This window comes from Eimeria necatrix, genomic scaffold (genome assembly GCF_000499385.1).
Source record: "Eimeria necatrix Houghton genomic scaffold, Enh_scaff342, whole genome shotgun sequence".
NCBI lineage: Eukaryota > Apicomplexa > Conoidasida > Eucoccidiorida > Eimeriidae > Eimeria > Eimeria necatrix.
Window position 1 is genome coordinate 19,633 of NW_013655338.1, and position 15,735 is coordinate 35,367.

Here is a 15,735-nt window from a genome sequence, read left to right on the forward strand (position 1 = left end):
AGCAAAGTTTTCGAAACGCAGAAAAGACAGACAAGTGCTGCTGCAGCAAGAGGCTCGCGGGCGAAACGCGGAAGCCGAAAAAGAGGAATCCGCGGCGGATTTGGCTCCTTTTTTCTTCCTTTTCTTTTCTTTTTGCGGAAAATAAACAAAAAAACAAAAAATAAATGAATTTAATTGCCAATTTGCTGCTTCAGCACAGATTTGCTGCTGCGTTCTGCAGCAGCAGGCAGCCCGACGGCGCCTCGCGCTCGCGCGCGCCGCAGCAGCTGCAAATTCCCTTCTTTGCGGAACTAGGCCTTCAAAAGGAACAGAAAAAGGCCAAAAAGGGAAGTAATCCTCAAATTCTAAACCCTAAACCCTAAACTCTAAACCCTAAACCCTAAACCCTAAACCCTAGGCCCTAGCGCAGCAGCGCAGACGGCTCTGGTAGCGATGCTGCCGACCACTGGTGCAGCGGCTGCCGGCGCTGCGGCGCCAGTTTTCCCTTTTTGTTCTTTTTTCGCCGAATTAAAGAACTAAATTGAAAATAATTATTAAAAATAAAACCAATTTGCAAAAGGGAATTTTAATTCGCGTTTTTGGCGGCTCAAAAGGCCTTTTCGCTCGAAGATCGACGCAGCAGATCCGCCGCAGCTGCCGCCGAAGAAAGCCTCGAGACCCGCCGCAGCAGTCTTGTTCTTCGAGAAAGCCTTTTAATTCAGTTTAAGAAATCCGTTTTAAATTAAAAGAAATGAATTTAATGAAAAGAAATATATTTTAATGCAAATAGACAATTATATCTTTCAAAGAAGCAGCCGGCGTGCTGGTGCAGCTGCTGCTGCGCCTGCGCAAAACTTGAACAGAAAGCTGCTGCTGGCAGATCTTCACGCTTTTTAAACGATCTCGCGATTATTAAATTCAATTTTAATTTCTTTTTATTTTCCGCTTTTTTTTAATTCAAAAGAACCGCAAAAAACGCATTATCGAGCACTTCGACGCAGCACAACTCGCGCGGTGTCTGTTGTGCAAGTTCAACTTGTACAGCGCCTCTACTGAGGAAAATAAAAGAAAAGATGTCTATTAAATGCTTTTTAAATGAAATAAACGTTTAAAATAATTTAAAAATTAAAAAAAAAAGGAAAAAAAAGAAAAAAAAGGGGAAAAAACGATTAAAACACCTTTTGTATGAATATATTTGCGCATGCGTCTTGGAATGAAATTCAACTTTTGGCCTGCAGCCAAAAGTTGAATTTCGGCTTTTCGCAGTTTTGTTTTGTCTTTATTTAATTCTTTTAATTATAAATGTATAAAAATAAATTTATTTTAATATTAAATTCATATAATTGTTTTTATATGTTTTTAATTTATTCTTTAATCCCGTTTGTCTGCAAATTTTAATGGGTTTAGGGTTTAGGGTTTAGGGTTTAGGGTTTAGGGTTTGGGCTTGCAGCACCTCGCTGGTTAAGACTGCCGTCTTAAGCCTCTGCAACGCTCAACGAGGTGATGCAAGCCCTTTGCCTAAACCCTAAACCCTAAACCCTAAACCCTAAACCCTAAACCCTAAACCCTAAACCCTAAACCCTAAACCCTAAACCTTAAACCATAAACCCTGAGCAGCACTAAACCCTACATGGAGAACTGCAGCCCTTAAAACTATTTGTGTTGAACCCTCGTGCCTAAGGCGGGGCCTGCAGCGGGAAACCCTAAACGTTAAACCCTAAACCCTAAACCCTAAACCATAATTTCCAACTTTTCGTTGTTTGAGGAAAAAAGAAGATTTTGCAATTCGCTTCTTTTAATATTTCGTTTCTAATTTTATTTTACTTTTCTAATTTAGCTGAGCCATTTATTAAGCACTTCTTTCCCCCATTTTCCCCTTTGCAGCACGGGCCAAGTTCAAGTCCCAAGGCTTGCTGCAGCAAAATGTACATTTTGCTGCAGCAAAATGCGCCATTTTGCAGAACGAAGAAGCAGCAACGAATTATTTTTTAAAATAATGCAAACCAAACAATAAAACGAATGCGAATTACGAATTAAAAGCGGGTTTCCACTTTTTCGAGTTTCGAAGCTGCGAGCAGCGCTGGGGTGTACAGACACCTCGCAGCCGCCGGAGCGCATCCGCCGGCACTCCGGAAGCGGAAAAGAGTGAAAATAAACGCGAAGAGGAAATCAGAATAAATTAATTTGCAATTTTCTTTATTTTGAATTGTTCAAAGTGCGAAATGTCGGAAAGAACTGCTGCTTCCCCGGGGGTTTCGCCGCTGCTCAGCAGCAGCCAGCCTTCGGAGGGCTCGGAAAGCAGCGCGTTTGTGGCGGAAAAAGCGGAAAAAGAAGAAAAAAAAGAAATCAGAAAATCAAATTTGCAAAATGCAAATTTAATTCCGCATTTTGAAATCCAAAAAGTCGATATTTCCTCCGCTTTCCAGTGAGCCTCTTCCTGCAGCTTTCCCGACAGCCCAAGTCCACGCCCGCAGACTCAACGTCGAGGAAGAATGCATGCGTTACTTCGCAGCTCTTTCCGACAATATTCACGAAGTAAAACAAAATTAAATTAAATAAATTAAATTAAATAAATTAAATTAAATTAAATTAAATTAATTAAATTAAATTTAATTTAATTTAATTTAATTAAAAGAAATTAAAAGAAATTCAAAAAGTTCAAAATTTCCAACTGCAGGCCGCGCTGCGCACTGTGAAGTCTCTTGCAAAGAGGAAAGTTGCATTTCAAGACGAAGACGTTCACGAGGGCATCAAAGTGAGATCTTCATTTTAATTAATTAATTAAATTAATTAATTAATTAATTAATTAACTAATTAATTAATTAATTAATTAATTAATTAATTAATTAAATAATTAATTGATTAAATTAACTAATTAACTAATTAATTAATTAGTTAATTTAATTAATTAAAACAATTAGAATAATTAATTAATTCTTTTAATTAATTAAACTAATTTAATTAATTAATTAATTAATTAATTAATTAATTAATTAAATGATTTAATTTGATTTGATTTGATTTGTTTCAGAAACTGAAAAAAGAACTGCAAATGCGGCGCGCGGAAATCGCGGCGGAATTCAACTGCGCAGGTGCTCGGGTGTCTGTACACCTCAAAGTAGCTTCGCTCATGGCTTTTTCAGGCCGCAAAATGCGGGAGCAGAAAAATCATTTAAATGAATTTTCAAAAAGAATAAAAGAAAAGGTATTTGATTTAAAACAAGTCCAAAGCTGCAGCAAAAACGCATGCAATCCACTGCAGCAGCAGCAGTACAAAGAACAAACTGCTGCTCTTTTTGCTGCTCTTGACCGAAAGATTGAAATCCATTTTAAGAAATTAAAAGAAGAAATTAAACCTCCCCAACAAAGAAAAGCTCCGCTGCAGCAGCCCCCTGCTGCTGCTGCTGCTGCTGCTGCTGCTGCAGCGCCTGCAGCAGCAGCAGCAGCAGCACACTGCCGCGGTCGAGGACGGCCTGCAGCGCCGAAGAGGCTCTGAACTGCAGCTTTTATTTCTTTTGAATTTCAAAAAACTTTTAATTAAAAAGTTTTTATTTTATTTTAATTTTAATTAAAGTTAAAATTAAAATTAATTTTAAATTAAATTTAAATTAAAAGTCAATTTTTATCTCTTCAATTAAAACAAAAAGATTAAAAGCAAATTCGGGCTTTTCGTGGCTGCTGCTAAGACACTTTGGCCGAACATTAAATGAAATAGGTTCTAATTAAGGGTTTAGGGTTTAGGGTTTAGAGTTTAGGGTTTAGGGTTTAGGGTTTAGGGTTTAGGGTTTAGGGTTTAGGGTTTAGGGTTCAGGGTTTGGGGTTTAGGGTTTGGGGTTTTTATTTATCTTTTGAAATTTGCAAAAACAGAAAATGCGGCCTCGCGGTGTATGCACAGCTCCTCCTGGCGTGGCCTCTTGAAGTTGAAAATAAATAAAATATTTAATTTATAATTTTAAATTTGAACAATTCAAATTAAATTAACTAAATTAAATTAAATTAAATTAAATTAAATTAATTAAATTAAATTAATTAAAATAAAATAAATTGAAAAAGATTTGAATTGGCGTTTTGGGGTGTATGGTCACCTCTTGCGATCTTTGAAATTGAAATGCGGAATTTGAAGTTTGAAATTCACTTTTGAATTTATTTATTTTATTTTTAATTTAATTTTAATTTTAATTTCATTTATTTCATTTTAATTTCAATTTCTTTTTAATTTCTTTTTAATTTCATTTCTTCGAGACAGCTGCATGCATGCGCTGCGCAGCAAGGCCCCAGCTCTGCTGCAGCAGCAAAAAGGGGAGAAATAAAAGCGAAGTTAAACCAAATTAAATAAATAAATAAATAAATAATAAATAAATAAATAAATAAATAAATAAATAAATAATAAATAAATATATATATTTCAGAACTAAATGCAACTTGCAGCTTTTGCTGCATTCAAATCTTCTTCTGATCAAATCTACGCTAAGACTTGTAAAGTAAGCAGCACTTTAATTCAAAAACTTTTATTTCTTTTTTTTTAATTTATTTTAAACTTCAGAGCCTTGAGTTGAATCCAGGCAAGCTGCAGCTCATTTAGGGTTTAGGGTTTAGGGTTTAGGGTTTAGGGTTTAGGGTTTGGGGGCTAGGGTTTACGGCTCCGCTGTGTGCGCAGCTGCTGCTGCTGCGCAGCAGCAGCAGCTGCTGCTGCTGCTGCTGCTTCAGGGCAACATAAGCAGCTTTTTGAACTAGGAGGAAATCCCGGGGAAAACAAAAGTCTTAAAACAAAGTTGCAATTCAAATAAGGCAAAAAAGGCAGCAGCAGCAGCAGCAGCAGCAGCAGCAGCAGCAGCACCTGCTGCTGCTGCTGCTGCAGCAGCAGCAGCAGAAAATGTGGTTTCTTGAGGTGTATCGACGGAGGGAGGAAGTTCGCCTGGAGTATTTGGCGCAGCTGAGGTGTACAGACAGCTCGCACTGCCTTGTTGCATTTAATTGCAACTAAAATAAATAAAAAAGTTCATTAAAATTACAAAATAATAATTGTTTTAATTTTATTTATTAAAATAATTAATTTTATTTATTTGTAAATCGAAAAGACGCAAAAAAGACTTCAAACAGCAAAAGCTGCGCATACACCTGAAAGGAGCTGCACGTACACCCGAAGTGCAGCAAAAGGAAAACAAAAAAAAGAAAATAAAAAAAATTAAAAAATAAAATCAGCAGCAAATTAAACATTTAAAAGAATTAATCTAATCCGAAGCTGTTCTTTTAGTTGGCCTGCTGCTGCTGCTGCTGCTGCTGCTGTTGCTGCTGCTGCTGCTGCTGCTGCTGCTGCAGAGAAAAAGCTGCAAAGTTTGAACAGGAAGAAAAGGCTGCTGTGAAGCTGCAGGCGTTTTTTCGATATTATTTGCAGAGACAAAAATATAAGAGAATTAAGTGGGTTTACAAAGTGCTGCTGCTGCTGCCTTGCTGCTGCTGCTGCCTTGCTGCTGCTGCTGCCTTGCTGCTGCTGCTGCGGCTTTGTTGCTGTTGCTGCGGCATTGCTGCTGCTGCTGCTGTTGTAGTGCTGCTGCTGTTGTTGTCTCGCTGCTGCTGCTGCTTCGCTGCTGCTGCTGCTTCCGCTCGCCGGCGGATATTTGCTGCTGCTGCTCTTCCGCCACAAATGTATAGGCCAGCACCTTATAAACTAAACCCTAAACCCTAAACCCTAGACCCTAGGCCGTAAACCCTAAACCCTAAACCCTAAACCCTAAACCCTAAACCCTTTGTTTGCAGGAAAAGCTCCCAAGTGATCCAACGAGCTTTTAGGGGCCACGTCGCTAGAGAAGCAGCAAAGCGGCAGCAGCAGCAGCAGCAGCAGCGGAAGCTGCTCGCGCTGCTGTCTTGCGCTGCTGTTGTCATCCAGAGGCAGTAATACATGCAGCAGCAGCAGCAGCAGCAGCAGCAGCAGCAGCAGCAGCAGCAGCAGCAGCAGCGCATTTGGAGCGCAACAAAAGCAGCAGCCGCTCTTTCAACGCAGCTGATGCAAAACAAACAAAGAAGCAAACCAATAAATAAATAATTAAATTGATTAATTAATTAATTAATTAATTAATTAATTAATTAATTAATTAATTAATTAATTAATTAATTATAATATTTATTTATTTATTTATTTATTTATTTGCTGCTTCCAGCTTCAGAGGCTACAGCTGCAGGAAGAAAGTGCTGGATATGGCGGCCCGCCGCCGCTTCATGGAGAGCCTTGCTGCAGCAGTGAGCAGCAGCAGCAGCAGCAGCAGCAGCAGCAAATAAATAAATAAATAAATAAATAAATAAATAAATAAATAAATAAATAAATAAATAAATAAATAATAAAAGATAGTAAATTAAGGGAAGTTAAAAGATGCATTTATTGCCATTCGTTTTTTGTTTTCGAAGTTGCACTCTTTTGCTGCTGCTGCATTTAAATTTATTTATTTTTATTTTATTTATTTATTTATTTATTTATTTATTTTTATTTTGTTTATTTACTTATTTTTATCGGTTTTAATTCTTTATTATCTTTTTGGAATTTTTCTTTTTTTCATTTTTATTTTATTTATTTGTTTTGCTGCTGCATTCTCCAGCGTTGTCGCGGTGTATGTGCACCTGCTGCTGCTGCTGCTGCTGCTGCAGCAGCAGCTGCTGCTGCTGCTGCTGTTGCTGCAGCTGTTGCTGCTGCTGCCGAGGCTGCTGCTGCTGCTGCGTATGTCTTTTCAGGCTGCATCGATGCAGCAAACACTCACAGAGACGCAGCAGCAAACTGCAAATGAGAGACAAGTACCTTTTGACGTTGCTGCTGCTGCTGCTGCAGTTGCTGTTGCTGCTGCTGCAGCTGTTGCTGTTGCTGCTGTTGCTGCTGCTTGCTGCATGCCTTCTGCTTCCTATTTGTTTGCTTTTGTGTTCCCTTTCTCTCTGTACTGCCCTATATTTTTAATATTTCTGCGTTCGCTGCTGCTGCTGCTGCTGCTGCTGCTGTTGCTGCAGCTACAGGAAGCAGCAACCCTAGCTGCTCGCTTTGCTGCTGCTGCTCAGCGGCAGCACCACCTGCTCTCCACACAAGCAATTCCTGGTGCGTTGCTGCAGCAGCAACAGAACCAGCAGCTGCTGCTGCTTCTCGTTGTGCTGCTGCCGCTTTATTGCCTGCTGCAGCTGCTGCTGCTGCTGCTGCTGCTGCTGCTGCAGGTGTTTACGTGAGGCGCCCCAAAATTGATGCCTGTGCATACCGCCGCGAGACGCGTCTGCAGCAAGTGCCTTCTGCTGCTGCTGTGGCAGCAGCAGCAGCAGCAGCAGCAGCAAAGCGGCAGTTGAGCCCGCGGCGGGTGCTTGGCGTAGAAGTCGATTTGCTGCTGCAGAAGCCCTCTGCTGCTGCTGCTGCAGCGCAGCAGCTCGCAGCAGCAAAGGGAGCAGCAGCACTTGTTCAGGAACTGAAGCAAGCCAATGCGCTGCTGTCTCTCCGAGCCCCGAATCAGCAGCAGCAGCAGCAGCAGCTGCAGCAGCAGCAGCAGCAGGCGCTGCAGCAGCAGCTGCGCAGCAGCACCACGAGGGGCAATCATGAAGAAGCGGCAGAGCCAGGGAAAAAAAGATAAACAAAAATTTTAAATGTAATTAAATTTAAAATTAAAAATAACAAAAGATAAATACAAAATAAATAATTCATTTAGCTTTATTGAAAAGAAATAAAAGAAGCACTGCAGTTCCAACATGAACCGCAAACTAGGGCAGCAGCAGCAGCAGCAGCAGCGGAAGCAGCAGCAGCAGCAACAGCAGCAGCAGCCGTAGCAGCAACAGCAGGATCCTACGTCATTGCTGTAGCTCGAACACCAGCAGAAGCAGCAGCAGCAGCAACAGCAGCAGCGGCTGCCGTAGTATCCGTGGGCAGCAGCAGCAGCAACAGCAGCTGCCGTAGTATCCGTGGGCAGCAGCAGCAGCAGCAACAGCAGCAGCAGCAACAGCAGCAGCAGCAACAGCAATTTGCTAAGACAAATAGAGGGAGCTTAAAGTCGGTAGAGAAACACCCGAGAGCCCTTGCAGCTCTTGCTGCGCTCTGGCAGCAACTGCTGCAGCAGCAAGACAGACACAAGCTGCTGCTGCTGCTGCTGCTGCTGCTGCTGCTGCTACTCGGGTGCAGAGGCAATCGCCTCCTTCTTGCAGCAAATAAAGTTCCCAACCGCAGCAGCAGCAGCAGCGAGACTGCTCTGCTCCTCTTGCTGCTGCTGCTGCTGCTGCTGCTCTGCTGCTGCTGCTGCTGCTGCTGCTGTGTTACTGCTCCTCCTGGTCATCGCTGATGGGGGAGACCTCTGTGGGGTCAATTGGCTGCGCAGCAGATTGCTGCAGCAGCTGCTGCAGCGACGCAAGAGTCTCGCGCTGCTGCGGCGACAGCACATCCTGCTGCTGCTGCTGCTGCTGCTGCTCTTGAGGCACTGCGGCCTCCAGCTGTTGCTGCTGCAGTTGCTGCTGCAGTTGCTGCTGCAGATGCTGCTGTTCTGGAGGAGCTGCTGTCTCCAGCTGCTGCAACAGCGGCCCTTCTTGCAAGTTGTGCAAAACGGGGCATCCTTGCTGCTCGTGCTGCTGCTGCTGCTGCTGCTGCTGCTGCTGTAGCTCCAGCTGCTGGTGCTCCTGCTGCTGCTGGAGTGTATCAATTGCTGCAGCAGCACATGCAACGTCCTCTGCTGCGTCTTGCTGCATCGGCTGCAGGTCCTGCTGCTGCCCTTCCTGCAAGTCTTGCTGCTGCTGCAGTGCTTGCTGCTGCTGCAGTAATTGCTGCTGCTGCAATGCTTGCTGCTGCTGCTGCAGCGCTTGCTGCTGCTGCTGCTGCAGCGCTTGTTGCTCCTGCAACGCCTGCTGCTCCTGCAGCGCTTGCTGCTGCTCCTGCAGCTCTTGCTGCTGCTCCTGCAGCTCTTGCTGCTGCTGCAACGCTTGCTGCTGCAGCTGCTCATCTAGTGCTAATTGACTTTCCATTTCGCGCCGCTCAGCCTCCTCTGCTGCTGCTGCAGCAGTTGCTGCTGCAGCGCAGACTGCAGCAGCAACTGCTGCTGGCCTGATTCCTAGAGTTTCCTGCTCTTGCTGCTGCTGTTGCTGCTGCTGCTGTTCCATCTGGGCCTGAAGCACTTCTTTGTGCCCCTCAGCTCTTTGAGCGCTCTCTGCCTGCTGCAGCTCCTGACCCCTCCCCTGCTGCTGCTGCTGCTGCTGCTGCTGCTGCTGCTGCTGCTGCCGTGTGCGCTGCCTGCGCTGCGGCAGCGCAGCAGATGCTGCGTTGAAATGACTCTTGCGGCGGTGGTGAGGAGTGAAGAGAAAAGCTGACAAAGGCACAAACCTGCAGCAGCAGCAGCAGCAGCAGCAGCAGCAGCAGCAGCAAGGTGGAGGAATGTGCAGCAGCAGCAGCAGCAACAGCAGGGTAGAGAGGGTCCAGCAGCGGCAGCAAGCTTGAGGCCGGAACAGCAGCAGCACGCGTTGAGTTCAGTGCAGCAGCAGCAGCAGAGACGCGACGCAGCAGCAGCTATACATGCAAGCAGCAACAGCAGCAGCAGCAGCAGCAGTTCTTGCTGCTGCTGCTACCAGGCCAAAAAGAAAAAAGGAAAAAGAGATAAGAAATATGCTGCAGCAGCACACCTAAATTGCTGCTGCTGCTGCAGCTGCAGCAGCAGCTCAGGCGTTACGTGAGTTTTGTGCAGATCTGCTGCAGACGGCTGCGCCACAACTTCATAAAGCTGCTGCTGCTGCTGCTGCTGCTGCTGCTGCTGCTGCTGCTGCTGCTGCTGCTGGCGGCTTGTGGCTCCACTGTGGGGTCTCCAGGCAGTCTCCAGCTCGTCTTTGTCAGCTTCTGCTGCTGCTGCTGCTGCTGCTGCTGCTGCTGCTGCTTGCTGTTGCTGCTCGCCCAGCGGCCCGCTGCCGCTGCCGCTGTCGCCGTGGCTTCCATCCGCGCTGCTGCTGCTGCTGCTGCTGCTGCTGCTGCTGCTGCTGCTGCTGCACTTGGCGAAGAAGCGCTGGACGGGAGGCAGCAAAAAGAAAAGATCTTCTTCAAAGAAATAAGTCCCTAAAAGATGAGAAGGCGACAGCAGCGGGGGCCTTATGGGCTGGCCTTCTGCTGCTTCTGCGCTGCAGCTTGCTGCAGCAGCAGCAGGAGCAGCAAAAGGCAGCGGCAGCCGCAGCCGCAGCAGTGAGAGGGCCCCCAGCCATGTTGCTGCTGTTGCTCGCCGAGGCCCTGCTGCTGCTGCTGCTGTTGCTGCTGCTGCTGCAGTGCTGCTGCGGCTGCTCAGACAGACGCAGCGCGGGCCCTCGGAAGCTGGCGGCGTGCTGCTGCTGTCGCAGCAGCAGCAGCCCTTGCTGCTGCTGCAGCTGCTGAGGGCCTCAGCCCCAGCTATGCAGTGCAGCAGCTGCAGCAGCACATGATTTACTAAGCAGCAAACATAACTCAAGTCCCGCTGCAGCAGCGAAGCAGACACCTGCAGCGGATACAAGCCGAAGTAGGCCGTGGGCAGCGCCACCTCGCAAGGCTCCTCGCTGCTGCTGCTGCTGCTGCTGCTGCTGCTGCTGCTGCTGCTGCTGCTGCTGCTGCTGCTGCTGCTGCTGACTGGCTGCGCTGCGGCGACGCACGACCCCCAGGAAGCCGTTACGGGCAGCAGCACCCCGTGCTCAGCAGCAGCAGCAGCAGCTGCTGCTGCTTGAGACTCGCCGTCCGTTAAAGATGCTGCTGCTGCCCCAGCAACGCCGCTGCTGCTGCTGCTGCTGCTGCTGCGGTGGCAGCCAATAGCAACAGCACTCAGGGCCCGCAAGACTGCCGCAGCATCCATGCACCTCGGCAGCAGCAGCCAGCCTGCAGCAGCAAGTCAAAGCAGCAGCAAATTAAGCACCAGCAGCAGCAGCAGGGTAAACAGCAGCAGCAGCACGCCACTAGCAGCAGCAACCAATGACGCGATATGGCTATCGTCAAAAAGAATACTGACTGCAGCAACACCAGCCAGCAGCAGCAGCAGCAGCAGCAGCAGCAGCAGCAGCACACCATCTCCTCTCGCTCTGGCTGTCTCTGCGAACTCGAATAGCTGCCAGCCGCACAACTGCTGCTGCAGCGCAGCAGCAGCAGCTTCTCCCCAGTGGGCCTTCTGCAGCAAAAGACAGCAAGCAGACACATCTGCGCAATAGCAGCCTGCTGCTGCTGCAGCAGCCTGCTACTGCTGCAGCAGCAGCTACTGCTGCAGCAGCAGTAGCTGCTGCTGCAGCAGCAGCTGCTGAAAGGCAACGGGCAGGATACAGCAGCAGCTGCGCTAGCGACAGCAGCAGCCCCCGCAAAGACAGCAGCAGCAGCAGCAGCAGCAGCAGCAGCAGCAGCAGCAGCAAGAAGCGCGTACCGCGAATGAGGCTAAGAAGGCATCTAGCTGCGCCAGCAAATGAGCAGCCAAGGCGTTGGGAAGGTGCAGCACCCGCAGCAAGTGGCTGGCAGCAAATATTTCTTCCCGCGGCGACTCAGCAGCAGCAGCAGCAGCAGCAGCAGGAGCAGCAGCAGGAGCAGCAGGCAGCGCAAACTGCCCTGGGAAGGCGAACCCCTCGTAGCTCAGCCACTCAGAAGGGTAGAAACCCCTCGCTGCAGCAGCAGCAGCAGCATGCAGCAGCAGCAGCAGCATGCAGCAGCAGCATGCAGCAGCAGCAACGTGCAGCAGCAGCAGCATGCAGCAGCAGCAGCAGCAACGCTGCAGCTGCCAAATACAAAATAGCCGAATAACAACTAAAACGAATAACTAAAATATAATTATAAATAATAAATAAAAAACAAACTGCTGCTGCTGCTGCAGACTAACCTGACTCCCGCTGCAGCAGCCGCTGCAGTGCTGCTGCCGTAGCAGCAGCAGGAGCAGCACCAGCATGTTTTGCTGCTCGCGACAAAAAGGCAGCCCACGGGAACCACTCTGTCTCTTCCTGAAGGACAAATAATAAATAAAAATAATTAATTAATTAATTAATTAATTAATTAATTAATTAATTAATTAATTAATTTGCTGCAGGGGATGCGCTGCACCTGCAGCAGTCACTGTGCTGAAGGGAGCTGCAGCAGCAGCAGGAGCAGCGGCAAACGGAGCAGCAGCAGCAAACGAAGCAGCAAGGGCTGCAGCAGCAGCAGCAGCAGCAGCAGCAGCAGCAGCAGCAGCAGCAGCAGCAAGCCGCACTCCTTGAGATGGCAAGATTTCGTAGTTAACAGACACGTCTGCTTCCGCCTCTTCAGCCACATCTCCTGCTGCTGCTACTGCAGCAGCAGCAGCAGCTGCTGCTGCAGCCTCTTCTGCTGCGGCGTTGCCGCTGTCATTGCTGCTGCTGCTGCTGCTGCTCTGCTCGTTTCTAGAGCTGTCCACGGAAGCTTCTGCTGCAGCAGCAGGTGCACCGCCTGCTGCTGCGGGCAGCGCTGCTTCTGCTGCTGCTGCTGCTGCTGCTGCAGCAGAGTCCTCCTCAGAAAGAGAAGTTGCTTCCTGAATAACGAGCTGCTGCAGCGCAGCAGGGGGCAGGCTGAAGTAGAGGTGCTGCAGCAGCACAACACGCAGCCACACACACGGAACTAGACGCAGCCCCGCAGCAGCAGCAGCAGCAGCAGCAGCAACAGCAGCAGCAGCAACAGCAGCAGCAGGGTGTACCTTGCTGCCAGCGAGGAGACTGTAGCCATTCCTTGCTGCTGCAGCAGCAGCAACAGGAGGCAGCAGCGCCCCCCCGTTGGGTAGGATCAACCCTGCTGCGTCAACAGCAGCCACGAGCCCCTTCGTGTCTGCTGCTGCTGCTGCTGCTGCTGCTGCTGCTGCTGCTGCTGCTGCAGACTCCTGCTGCACCGGCTGCTCCAAAGAGGCCTCGAGGGCGTCGCGGCTGAGCGCGGCGCAGAGCCCCTCGCCCCAGTCTAGAGAAGCAGCAGACTCCCTGCAGCAGCAGCAGCAGCAGCAGCAGCAGCAGCAGCAACGCCGGCAGGTGCAGCAGCAGCAGGTGCTGCAGCACTTGAAACGGCAGCAGCACGAACTGCCTTGCTACCGGCGCCACAAGAAAAGCTTCGCGCTGCAAACTATTCCAACTGTCTAAAACCCTAAACCCTAAACCCTAAACCCTAAACCCTAAACCCTAAACCCTAAACCCTACTTACACACTGCGTGCGCAGAGCCGCAGCTGCCCTTCTGGCCACAGCAGCAAATGGAGCTGCACACATCTTTCGCCCTTTGGCTTCCGATCCGTTGTTGCTGTTGCTGCTGCTGCTGTCGGTGATGCTGCTGCTGCTGCTGCTGCTGCTGCTGCTGCTGCTGTTGCTGCGGTTGGAGACGCAGCATCTGCTGCGGGCGCTGCTTGCGAGTCCGCTGCTGCTCCTCCATTGAGTTTCTTTGCTGGCGGCTCGCCTTGCTGCTGGCCTCCCTGCTGCTGCTGCTGCTGCTGCTGCTGCTGCTGCAGCTGCTGCTGCTGCTTCCTCAGGGAGGCTAGAGTTTCTGCTGCATCATCAACAGCCCAAACGAAAAGCGGCACCCGCAGCAGCTGCCGCAGGGCCTCAAAGGACTGCAGCAGCAGCAAACCCCAGCCGCTGCAGCGGCCGCTCCCAGGGCACACACCTGCAGCAGCAGCAGCAGCAGCAGCAGCAGCAGCAGCAGCACAGCAGCAACCATTAGCGCCGCTCCTCGCAGCTCTCCCTCCGCGCTGCAGCGGCCAGCCGCGCGCGACACCAAGCAGCAGCAGCCAAACAGCAGCAGCAACCGCAGCAGCAGCAGCAGCAACTGCAGCAGCAGCAGCAGCAGCAGCAGCAGCAGCAGCAGACCCAGCAGCAGCGCAGCAGGAGGCGCGTTCCACTTGCTGAAGTGCTGCAGCAGCAGCTGCCGCAAAGGCCTGCAGCGCAAATTCGGCAGCGAAGTCAGCAGCAGCGCGGGGCGGGCCCGGGGCCCCAGGGCCCCCCGCCAAGCAGCAGGAAGTCTGGAGGGCCACACGTGGGGTTTCTTCTCTGCTGCTGCTGCTGCTGCTGCTGCTGCTGCTGCTGCTGCTGCGGAGGCGGAGCAGGGCGGGGTCAGAGCAGCAGCAGCGGCGGCGCCGTCGCCCGCCGACGCCGGAGACGCCTGCTGCTGCTGCTGCTGCTGCGCTGCGGCGGCTTGCTGCTTCGACTCGGGCTCTTGCTGCTGGTCCTGCTGCTGGTCCTGCTGCTGCTGCTGCTGCTGCTGCTGCTGCTGCTGCTCGTGCGGCGGCGTGGCCGCAGCGCCCTCCTGCTGCAGCGCCGCGGCGGCCTCCCCGTCCTGCTGCTGCTGCTGCTGGGCGCGCTGCTTGTCCTGCTGCTGCTGCAGCTCCTGCTTGCGCTGCAGCTCCTGCTGCTGCTGCTGCTGCTGCTGCTGCTGCTGCTGCTCGTGTCTGTGCCGCTCCTCCCTGTGCTGCCGCGCCTGCGTCTCCCTAACAGCAGCAGCAAATTGCTGAAAGAGCTCCAGCAGCCTTTGGCTCTCCTGCTCCGGGTGTACGTACACCGCGTCCCGCACCAGCCACGGGCTCCGCTGCGCAGCAGCAGACGCCGTGCAGCAGCAGCAGCAGCAGCAGCAGCAGCAGCAGCGGCGCGTCAGCAAGAGCCGCACGGACACACAGCCTCCTCAAAACAGCAGCAGCAGCAGCAGCAACAGCAAGTCCCAGCAGCACCACCCCGGCCCCTGCAACAGCAGCAGCAAAACTGCAGCAGCAGCAGCAGCAACAGCAGCAGCAGCAGCAACAGCAGCAGGAAAACTGCAGCAGCAGCAGCAACAGCAGCAGAACTAAGAAGCTACCTGGGTCTCATATCTGCGTCTCGAAGGCTGAGAGCCCTATTAAGATAGTGCTGCTGGTCGGCGCTGCTGCCCCAGTTGTCTCTGTGCTGCTGCTGCTGCTGCTGCTGCTGCTGCTGCTGCTGCTGCTTCCTGGGGCCCCCTCCCCACCTGCCTCTGCTGTCGCTCATACCCCCGGGGCCCCTGCGGCTAAAGTCTGCGCGGCTGCGGGGGCCCCCGGGGGCCCCCGGGGGCCCCCGGGGGGCCCCATGGGGGCCCCCATGGGGGCCCCCATGGGGGCCCCCATGGGGGCCCCCCGGGGGGCCCCCGCAGCCGCGGGGCCACGGGGGCAGCGGGGGGCCCCCCCCCTCCCCGCCGTGGCCGTAGAAGAAGGGGGGGGGCCCCCCAAAGTCTGGGGGCAGGGGGCCCCTAGCAGCAGCGCCGTCTCTCTCGGGGAGTCCTGTGGAGCCGTACCCATGCTGCTGCTGCTGCTGCTGCTGCTGCTGCTGCTGCTGCTGCTGGTGGTAGCGCCCCGCTGCTGCGTCTGCAAGGGCGTCCCCGTAGTGGGGGCCCCCGTAGCCGTAGGGGGCCCCCCCACCCCTCATGGGGGGCCCCTCTTGCTGCTGCTGCTGCTGCTGCTGCTGCTGCTGCTGGCTGGGGCCCCGGGGGCCCCTCGAGTAGTGGGGGGGCCCCTCGGGGGCCCCGCTGCGGGTCCTGGGGTATCTGCTGCGGGAGTAGGGGGGGGACCCCTCGCCGCTGCTGCGCTGCTGCTGCCGCAGCCTGCTGCTGCTGCTGCTGCTGCTGCTGCTGCTGCTGCTGCTGCTGCTGAAGGGTCTTTCGTACTCATAGCCCTCGGCCCGGAAGGGGGGCCCCTCAGCAAAGGCCTCGCTGCTGTAGGAGCTTCTTCGGGGGCCCCCCTCATGGGGGCCCCTGCTGCTGCTGCTGTGGCTGGGGCCCCTGCTGCTGCTGCTGGGGCCCTTGCTGCTGCTGCTGCTGGGGCCCCCCCCCCAGCCCCCGTCCACGAGGCCCC

The 15,735-nt window shown here is 51.6% G+C and overlaps 2 protein-coding genes across 2 annotated transcripts; one reads left to right on the plus strand and one right to left on the minus strand.

Moving 5' to 3' along the window:
- Positions 1-6,690: 6,690 nt before the first annotated feature.
- ENH_00045500 (hypothetical protein, conserved) lies at positions 6,691-7,571 on the plus strand (the record flags this gene model as incomplete). The annotated part of the gene is made up of 3 exons (XM_013585502.1): positions 6,691-6,762; positions 6,976-7,054; positions 7,168-7,571. The coding sequence occupies 3 exons, from the start codon at positions 6,691-6,693 to the stop codon at positions 7,569-7,571; spliced, it is 555 nt and encodes a 184-aa protein (XP_013440956.1).
- A 673-nt stretch (positions 7,572-8,244) lies between these two features.
- On the minus strand, positions 8,245-15,735 carry ENH_00045510 (hypothetical protein, conserved; the record flags this gene model as incomplete). The annotated part of the gene is made up of 11 exons (XM_013585503.1): positions 8,245-9,298; positions 9,595-10,798; positions 10,985-11,084; positions 11,331-11,563; positions 11,778-11,895; positions 12,144-12,491; positions 12,603-12,876; positions 13,094-13,547; positions 13,751-14,465; positions 14,548-14,635; positions 14,730-15,735. Coding segments are annotated over 11 exons (5,594 nt in total), but the record flags the coding sequence as incomplete, so codon positions are not given.